Source organism: Mastomys coucha, unplaced genomic scaffold (genome assembly GCF_008632895.1).
Source record: "Mastomys coucha isolate ucsf_1 unplaced genomic scaffold, UCSF_Mcou_1 pScaffold22, whole genome shotgun sequence".
Lineage (NCBI taxonomy): Eukaryota > Metazoa > Chordata > Mammalia > Rodentia > Muridae > Mastomys > Mastomys coucha.
Window position 1 is genome coordinate 107734133 of NW_022196905.1, and position 9874 is coordinate 107744006.

The 9874-nt window shown below is 49.8% G+C and overlaps 1 protein-coding gene across 1 annotated transcript in view; it reads right to left on the reverse strand.

Moving 5' to 3' along the window:
* Positions 1-4448, reverse strand: part of Gltp (glycolipid transfer protein) — a 19097-nt gene extending 14649 nt beyond the window's left edge. The window contains exon 1 of the mRNA XM_031337503.1: positions 4222-4448. Within this exon, the coding sequence (XP_031193363.1) occupies positions 4222-4324 (103 nt within the window). The 5' untranslated portion in view covers positions 4325-4448. The remainder of the gene's footprint in view (positions 1-4221) is intronic.
* Between the last annotated feature and the right edge of the window lie 5426 nt (positions 4449-9874).

Consider the following 9874-nt stretch of genomic DNA (forward strand, 5'->3'; position numbering starts at 1 on the left):
ACAAGTACGAAGACATATCTGGGCCACCTCTGAGTTTGGGGTGCCAGGCAACAATGCCGAGGCAGGAGACTGACTTTCCTTGAAGTTTTCGCCTCAAATATCGCCATCACACAAGTGTGCGTGGCAAGACTGGGCTACAGAGAAAGGTCTTCAAAGTACTAAAAAGTAAGTAAATATAAATGATGCAAGCCCCAGGCACTGAAGTTACTCCGAGAAACAGATTACAATGATTTCCCACAGGGAAATGGAAGGACTTTCTGGGTGGAGTTATTGCCAAGCCAAGTCCTTAAGGACATGTGGACTCCAGCCAGACCCAAGGAAGGAGATGTGTAGTGGGTGATCGAGGTGCAGAGTGAGAAGAGCTGACAAAGGGACACTCTGGGGACAGTGCCATGGGAGGCTGTGGGTCTGGGAGTCATTCAGAATGTTGGCACCAAAGATTTCAGGAGAGCAGGGAGCCAGGAAGGCTTCTGTCGCAGAGAGACAATCAGCCTCCTAGAGTCTAGGACAGATACATAACTGACCCAAAAGACAGAGAGCAGGAGTCACAGGCCAGGCTTGTAACTGATCAGTTGCTAAGTAAGCTCCAATTACTGGGTCAGGGTGGGAGAAAGAAGATAGAGAAAGGACCAGCTTCTGAGTGCATGTGGGAGAATTCAAGCTAGAGAGACAGAGGAGCTGTGATCCTCAAAGGGATGCTATAAACCTGGGGAGCTGGCTGAAGTGAGTGAAGCCCACACCCAAAGGAACAGAAGAATCACTGTGGGCCAAGCCCAGCCACCGGTCCCAGGACACACCCGGAGGAACTAAGGAAGATGGTTGTCTTGACAGATCCAAAGCCTTCCTGCCCTTGGATCCAGCAAGTTCACTTCTAAAACTGAGAAATGCCTAAAGAACTTTTCAGAGAAATACACCTAGAGACGCTGGCAGTACTGTCTACCACAGTGCTGAAGCAATGTGCCTGGCCAAAGGGAGGGAGAGCTAAATTATGGCCACCATATTCGAGCAGTAGACCCTAAGCCATTATGGATATGACCAGACTCAGGAGACAGGCTCACTGTGTAGTTAGATGGAAACAGACAGAGAAAGATGAGTCTACAAGGAAATGATTCCCAAGCTACAGCAGAAGGCTGCTCTTTAAAAATCCTACTTCAAAAGGCTGTGAGATGTTGTCTTAGGGTTTTACTGCTGTGAACAGACACCATGACCTAGACAACTCTTACAAAGGACAACATTTAATTGAGGCTGGGTTACTGGTTCAGAGGTTCAATCCATTATCATCAAGGCAGGAACATGGCAGCATCCTGGCAGGCATGGTGCAGGAAGAACTGAGAGTTCTACATCTTCATCTGAAGGCTGCTAGAAGACTGACTTCCAAGCAGCTAGGACGAGAGTTGTAAAGTCCACGCCCACAGTGATACACTTCCTCCAACAAGGCCACACCTCCTAATAGTGCCACTCCCTGGGCCAGGCATATTTAAACTACCACAGATGCCAAGAATGCTTACACCTATGATCCCATCAGTTCGGAAGCTCAGGCAGGAGAACTGTGTTTAAGACCAGCCTGGGCTGCACAGTGAGTTCCAGGCCAGAGTGAAATCTTACCCAGAACAAAACAAAACAAAACAGCAAAGAAAACAAACAAACAAACAAACAACAAAATAGGTTCCTGAAACCAAGTACTGTGGTACATGCCTATAAACCTGCAACTCAGAAACTGTGGCTAGCCCATGCTACATAGTGAATTCGAGGCCAGCCTAAGCTACAAAACCCTGGTTTCAAAACAGATAACTTCTGTGAAAGAAGGAAGTAAACTAATTAATCTGTATCAGATCCTTGGTATGTCGTAAGTGCTCAGTATGTGTCAACTCTCATTAGGGTTTGCTGTGATTTGAGAACCTATCGCAATGCCTCAGACTCCTTGTGGCCATCACTTCAAACCAGCTGTAGTTCAGGGCCACACACACTGTGCCAAGCTCATCCAAGTGACTGGGGACACCCCAAAGATCTAGACCAAGTCCCCACTCTAGAGCTGACAGTGGGTGGGAGAACCCTCCTGGAACCTGAGTCCACAGGAGAAAGCTCCATCCAGGAAGAGCACATTCAAAATGTTTTCTTTTATAGGAGTGCCAAGAATGACTGTCTTTGGTTAACAGTAAATAGCTTTGGATGACCTGTGCCAGTTAACCCTTCACAGGCCAACTCCAGTGAAGCTTCTGTCTAAATGGTGCTTCTGTCCACAGCTGTGACACTCCACAGCCCAGGATGGCAGCAAAGACAAGGGTCCTTTGAGATCAGACACAGGGAGTGAGGGTGACTCGCTCGCCTTGGCTTCAGCTGCCTCCTTCCATCTCTTCCCAAACCAGCCAGACACTCAGGCACTAGGGGTGCCCCCAAGTGCTTCCATGCCACGTTAGTGAGGACAGAGAAGTCACACCGCCACCACTGTGGAGTCACCGATGGGTTTTGGCATTCTTTGTGGCTGTCCTGTGTATTGAGGGGTGTCTAGGAGTATCTGGGAGTGCCCTGTAGCATTCTGCCACACCCCTCCAATGAGAAAGAACAAAACCATTTCCATACGACAGCAGATACCCAACTCCCACCCCCAGGAACAAAACTGCCCTCGCTTGAGAACCACTGGCTCCAGCAGATTATGAACCCAGGACAGGCTGGCTTGAACTAGCAACTATTCAGAAAGCCAAGAGGGAAACAAACACAGAAGACACAGTGCTGTCGGTGCTGGGGAGTGACTCAACAGGTCACTGTGAAGCCTCATGACCTGAGTTTGGTTCCCAGAACCAAAAGGTGGAAGGAGAAAACAGACTTCTGAAAACAGTCCTCCAGCACCGCCCCCTCCTCACCCCTGCACGCAAACACACACAAGTAAATATATTTTTTTAAAACAACATAATGCTGTCATAAAAACCAAACCCAAGGCCAGCAGTTCCCTCCAGATGCAGTCTGATCTCCAGCTGAGATACAGGAGGAAAAAGCAGGTCTTCGGCATGCCACAGGCTGACAAGAGCCTGTGTGGGTAGCACGGGAGCATCCAGTGCTCAACAGCCTCTGAGGAAGCCTGAGGCCTGCTCCTCACTCAGGCTGCTACTCCAGGCTGGCGCATTCAAGGTTAGGGTTAATGGCAATTAGACATCTGTGGAAAAGGCCCAAAACTAGATTCAAGAAATTCACATACGCTCCTTTCCACGACTAACACCTGGCCTTCACAGGTTCTCATTTAGTCTCCCAAACCAGCCATTTCACAGATGAGGACTCAGAGGCACAGATCTACATGGCCACACATGCCCTGTCCCCACCAGGGGCTGAGCAAGCAGCTGAGTGGGTGCCAGACCTCCTCAGGCTAAGGCGGCCTCAAGGCTGTGTCCAAGTGTGGGTTTCAACTGGACTCTGTACCCGGGGGCTGGTGTCATCCTGCAAAGTCACCAAGTGAGCTAACAGGGTAGGGCGCTGGGAGCGTCCCCACAAAGAAGAAAGCAAGGCTCAGGTAGCAGCACCCTTTGTGGACCGAAAGGCAAAGGGCAGGGCAGACGGCATTGGTTTTCCTTCCACTTTACAAGGTCTGGGCTGGAGGAGGGGCGGGGAGAGAGCGCGCCTGAAATCGGCTTGGAGAATCATTCCAGTGCTCCTAGGAGGTGCTCGCCTGCCCCTGCCCAGGCCCATCTGGACATGCTCGACCTCGGTCCACTGTGTTTTCCTCAAACCTGCAATTTTTTTCATTAGCCAGCACAAGTCTTAAATTTAACTCTTTCACTTCAATTTGACGTGTGGAAGACAGGACTTTTTCCTTTTCGAAAGTGAGGGCGGGATTCGAGCTAAGCACCCTGCAGTTGACATCATCCCCACAGCCCAGACCCCTTCTCCTGACCCCCTTCCCAGATGGAGGAAAACCTTTTAATGACTTCCTCTTAAAAGGACCCTTGAGTTTTGCAGTTCCATCTTCCAGTCCTTGGAGGTGGGGGTGGTGTTTGATCTGGGATGGGAAGAGGCTGGGGTGGGAGAGGGCTTAGCGTTCTGAGGGTGAGCGAGAACTTAGAACCATTCTGAAGTGGGCAAAAAATGAAGCCGGGGATGAAGGTTTTTGACGGAGCCCGAGTGCTGGTGCAGCATACCCACCGTGCAACAGCAAGCGGTGTTTGGGTGCAATGGGTGAGAGGGAGCTAAGCGCTGGGGTGCATCTGAGGGAAGAGGCGGGGGGAGACTCACCGAAGAAGGGCGGCAGGTGGGCCACCGCCTCCAGGAAGGGCCCGGTCTCGATCTGCCGGTCTGCAGGCAGCGGCTTGAGTAGGTGTTCGGCCAGCAGCGCCATTTCGGGGTCCAGGCCCTTGGTGATGCCCCAGCCCGCGCCGAGGGCGTCCGCGCCCGGGCTGTCGCCGCCCGCCGACTCCCGGGACGCCAGCGTCGCCACTTCCGCCCGCGCCTCGCCGCGAGCGCCGAGCGCCGCCCGCAGGCCGGGGCCATAGAGCACTCGCCCCGCCCCTCCGGGGTTCTACCAATGGGCGCCAACGGCCGCGCCCTCTCGACCAATGAGAGCCCTCCGCCCCCGCAGCCGCCGCGCCATTGGTCTGGAGGCGGGGCTTAGCAGAAGCGCGGGCGTCCCGCACCTGGTGAGCCGCGTCTAGGTTGGGGACAGTGCAAGGCTTGTTAGTCACTGGCTACCTCAGCTCCCAACATGGGGTCCGCGACGGGGTCGCTCTGGCCCCGACCCGCCTAAAGTCCAAACCTTGGCGGGGCCTTGTTTCCCAATCTGGGGTCCTTCAAAGGTGCCAGGTTCGCGCCCCACAGCCTGCACCAGGGTTCACCTCAGCCAAATGCAGTCGCTGCGTTCTGAAACTCAGAGCTCAGTGCAGCCCAAATTCCAAGTGGAGAGCCTGGTACTCCACCCACACTGAATATTCAGGGGTCCTACTCTGCTCTGCTGCTGCGCACTGTGATGGCCACCGAGTATAGAGTGACCAAGGTGCTTGAGTAAAGCCTTAAATTGAGGGAGATACAGCCTGTGTGCAAGGAGCGGGAAAGCTGTGAGTGGTGCACGGGGAAAGCGAGCAGGGGCTGGGAGTACTAAGAAATTTGTGGTTCATTGTAAGGGCAGTGAGAGATAACTAGGGTCCAGAAAAGCATATATTCTTTTTTCACATCCCACATTCATTAATTTTTCACATCCCACAAAACAAGGCTATATCCTAGATGTGTTTATGCTTTTCTGGACCCTAGCATAAAATCCTTGTTAAATGATTTTAATGTGCCCTTTCGGGAGGCAGATGGTAGAAAGATTGATCCAAACTACAGGCATGACCCCAGCAGAACCAGGAAGTCACGGGCGGGGGAAAGATTGGACCATCCTTATCTCTTGCATGCCCAGTCACGTTAGATCTCCTACTGATAGGTGCCCAAGCCACCAACTTCAGCTTGTTCCCACCCCGCCCAGACTCACCGCCTCGGGCATCCCAAGATACAATCTTCTAAAAACTACAATAGCCTCCCCAGTGCCCAGCTCTGCCAGAACCCCACCCACCTTTGGGAAGACTCCATTAATTTCCACAGAGAGAGAAAAGCCTGCACCGGGCCTCTGGCTTTAGAGGGGATCTCGATTGCTTAACCTGCTTCATTCCAGAAGAGCCACGTGTGACACAAGAAAGCTGATCTTTAGGATAATGGCTTGGTGTCCTGAGACAGGTCCTCCAGATGGGTTTGTGCTATGTCTTGAAAGTTCATCCATCCATTCATCCTTCCCTCCCTACATCTCCCCATCCATCCCTCTCTGCCCCATCCCCCTAGCTCTCCCTGTCTGTCTCTCCCTCCATCCATTTGTCCATCCGCTCATTCCTGTACTCCTCAGAAAGTGCTTGCTCTGAAGTTGACTCTTACCTTCCCATAGCTCTGGATGACGGTACATGTGGTCTATGAGGAGTTGGGCCAGGACTGGAAAGTTGAGGGTCACACATCCATCTAAAGGACACTGTTTGCTGTTCTCCCTGCCAGTTTTTGTCCTTGGACTGTTAATTTTTCACATCCCACAAAACAGGATATATCCTAGATTTGTGGGTTAAAAAAAAAAAAATCACTTTTTACATGTTGGCTACTAAATCATTGCATTTTCAAAATTGCATGAGCCACACAAAAAATGTTTCTACCTTTTCTTTTCCTCTTCCTTCTTTTCTTTCCCTTTTACTTTTATTTATTTACTTTGAGACAGGGTTTCTCTGTGTGGCCCTGGCTATCCTGGATCTAACGCTGTAGACCACGTTAGCCTCGAACTCACAGTGATCTGCCTGCCTCTGCCTCCCAAGTGCTGAGATTAAAGGCATAAGCCACTAAGCCTGGCTTATTTTTATTTTTCTTGAGACATGAATTACTGTATGTTAGGCTGGAACTCCTCCCTGCACGTTCCCTGCACAAGCTGCGAAGTCCCGCCTTTTCTCCTTCCCCAAATCCTGCCCACACAGAGGAAACTCCCCTCTACCCCTCACCTTTTTGGAGAAAACTCAGGGTTAACATCACTCCATCTCTCCATTTCCAACAATCCACCCGAGTGCCCGCTCAGGGGCTCAGCTTCTGATCACGTATGGACACCATCCCAGCTCCTAACTGGCAAGCCATCACTCCTTGCCTAGGTGCTATAAAAGCCCCCTTGCTTTAGCCTGGAAGTGTGACTTCACCGACCTCCACCTGTGAGATCTGTGAACCCACCTAGAGCTGTCTCCTAAGCCTGCCTTTATCTACTTTTTTTCTGGTCTAATGGGGCATATACTTGCATCTCTGAGGGAGAGAAAATGCCTATCACTGTATAGCCAAGGCTGCCTTAGAATCGATTATATAACCCAGGGTGGCTTCAAACTCCAGGCAAATCTTGCCTCAGCTTCTAAAATTCCATACTGTTTCTTTAAAACAAAACAAAACAAAACGAACAAACAAAACCCCACTATCTTAAATTCTCGAGAATGTTGCAACTCCCATAGAAACACCTGACCACTGAAATCATCCTAACCACTCTGATGCTCATTTTCTCCAAATAAAGATGTTCCAGAAAGCTGCGATTTGCTCACCAGCAGGAAACTAATGGCATTGGGAGTCTCCATTTGCCTTTGTATCCAGGGTCACATGTTTCATGCAGTATGGTTGACCTGTCTCTTGGGTCCATCAGTCCAGAACATTCCTCAGTCTTTCCTGGAATCCCATGACCAACACTTTTGAAAAGGACAAACAATTAAGCTGAAGAGGGGCTGTCTGACGTTTTCCACACAGATCACAGGTTCTGTGTTTCATAATACAATAGCAGTGTGCTGTGTCCCCTCACTGTACCCTGCAGATGACACTTGTGATTTCAATGGCCCTATATTAAAGTTGTTGGTTTGATATGGTGTCCCTATGGAGATCAGGCTGACTTCAAACCCACAGAGATCCTCCTCCTGCGTCTGCATTTTGAGTGCTAGGATCACAGGTGTGCATCACCCTAAAGGGTTCAGATTTTTACCTCATTCGAATAAGGCAGGGCCCCTTTTGCTTAGATCCACTATTATGCTGTTTTTTTCCTTTCTAAAAAGTAACCAATGTCCCATACTCCGGGCTTATCGCCATGGTGCAGACATGAGACTGCACGGTGACAGTCCATTCCTGCTATGGTCTGATTGTCCCAACTGTGATCTGTGACAGCCCCTTCAAGGGGGTCTCTGTGTTGGCCTCTGTTTCTGTCCAACACGTCCCCACTAAGGATTAAGTACTTCCTCACTCTTTTGCACAGAATATTCCAGGCTTACCCTGGCCCTGAGATTGGACATTTCTCCAGAGGGTTCTGGTTCCCTTCAGTGGTTCCCTTCAGAAGTTCAGATCGGGATGTGGGGATGCCTCTGAGATGTCTCTATTTCTGGATCCTCTCAGAGGAGTTCTGAATGCACATGGTTGTCTGTAGCTCCTGCCCCTGTGGACGTCAGTGTGAACAGAAGCTGAGAATTGATCTAGTGCCAGTGGAGGTCCAAGGGGCTTAGTCTCACCTCTGTTCTTCCCAAAGGGGCACGTAGCCCCTTCTCAGGTGTTACCACTGGTTTCCTTGTTGATTTGAGCAAGTTCTTCTTGTTGCTACAACCCCAAACCCAAGATACCTCTCATGCCTGCAGTTCTGAGAGGAGACTCCTTTTTTCCCATGGTCCCCAGTTTTCATACTAAACCACCCCTACCCATATAGACAGCCTTTGTGCCCCACTTAGGACCTGAGACCCCTCTTTTGAGCTGCAGGTACCCTCTCCCTCACCACTGACACTTGTTCAAAAATGAAAGGGGGCTGGATGATGACTCACACCTGTGATCCAGTACTTGAGAGGCAGAGGCAGGTAGTAGATCTGTGAGTTCGAGGCCAGCCAAATCTATATAGTGGGTTCTAGGAGAGCCAGGGCTATGTAGAGTGACCCTGTCTCAAAAAAAGAAGAGGGAGGAGGAGGATGATGAAGAGGAAGAGGAAAAGAGAGAAAAGAGTGATAGAGAGGGAGAGAGAAGAGAGAGGAAGGGAGTGTTGAATGAAAAGGGAGGAGAGGGGAGGAAAACCATCAGACCATTAGGCAAGCTGGCTTTAGCTAGAGGTCACCCAGTTACCACAGTAACTTACTCTACATAGTAGGGCAGACATTTACAGTTTGAACAAACATGTGTTCCTTATTTACTCCATCAAAGAAGAGACACAGGATCCAAGTTTTAAAACTCTCAGGGAAGCCCTTTCACTATTTTGGGTTGCTGGGCCACCGTATTTTGCTTACTTGGTGAGACCAGCTGGACTGGTGCTGGTGATAATTTGGGGGACTGGTATTGACTCAGAGAAGGTGTTCCCCTGCAAAGTTTCTTCATTTTACTGAGCCAGCCCCACCCTCTGTTAACAACACCTTCCCAAACTGAATCATCACACCCCGCCCCACCCCAGTGGCGTCTGAGTTCATAGCCATTGTGACATTTCATCTAAGCCTCCTGAAGAGCCAGATTTGTAACAGTGATGATAAAGGTGATGATGGTGATGATGGTCATAGTGATGATTATGGTGATAGCAAGCATCTACTGAACACCTGCTACATACACAACCCAACACCATATTTACTCCAAACCAGCTGTGTGGTCTTGGGGGAATCACTTCTTGTGTTTCCTACAGTTGCTGTCACAAATGTGACAAAAACGGTTTTGTCACAGTTTTGATGACTAAAAACTGAAGTGAGTTAGCTCACAGTTCTGGCAGCCAGACATCCAAGATTAGTATCACAGGGTCCAAACAAGGTGGGCTAGCCCATGCCCCCTCAGAAGGCACAGAGAATCCTACCCCTTCTGGCTTCTGCTGGTGCCGAGTGTTCTGAGGCTTGGGTCTGCACTGCTCTGATCTCTGTGTCTGTCTGGACCTGTCCTCTCCAATGTGCACAGGAAGTCTCCCTTGATTTTCTCTTATAAGGACGTTTGTGATGGTCTACTCATTAGTTAACTTCCTCTTACCTCAACAGAACACCTCTAGTAATTACTTAATAAAGAGAAAGTGTAGGGGCTGGAGAGGTGGTTCGGTGGTTAAGGGCACTGGCTGCTCTTGCAGAGGACCCGGTCTCAATTCCACAGGGTAGCTCACAACTGTCTCTAATTTCAGTTCCAGGGGTTCCAATGCCCTCTTCTGGCCTCTAAGGGCATCAGGTATGCACACGGTGTACTTACGAATACACAGGCAAAACACTCATACAAATAAAATAAATAAATCTAAAAAGAAAATTAAAAGGTTTCTTCTAGCCCACAGTTTTGGATGTTTTTACGCACAAGCTGCTAGCTTCGTTGCCTTGGGCCTGTGATGCACATCTTGTTCCCAGGATGGGTAGTTATAATTTAAAAAAAAAATCAATCGTTC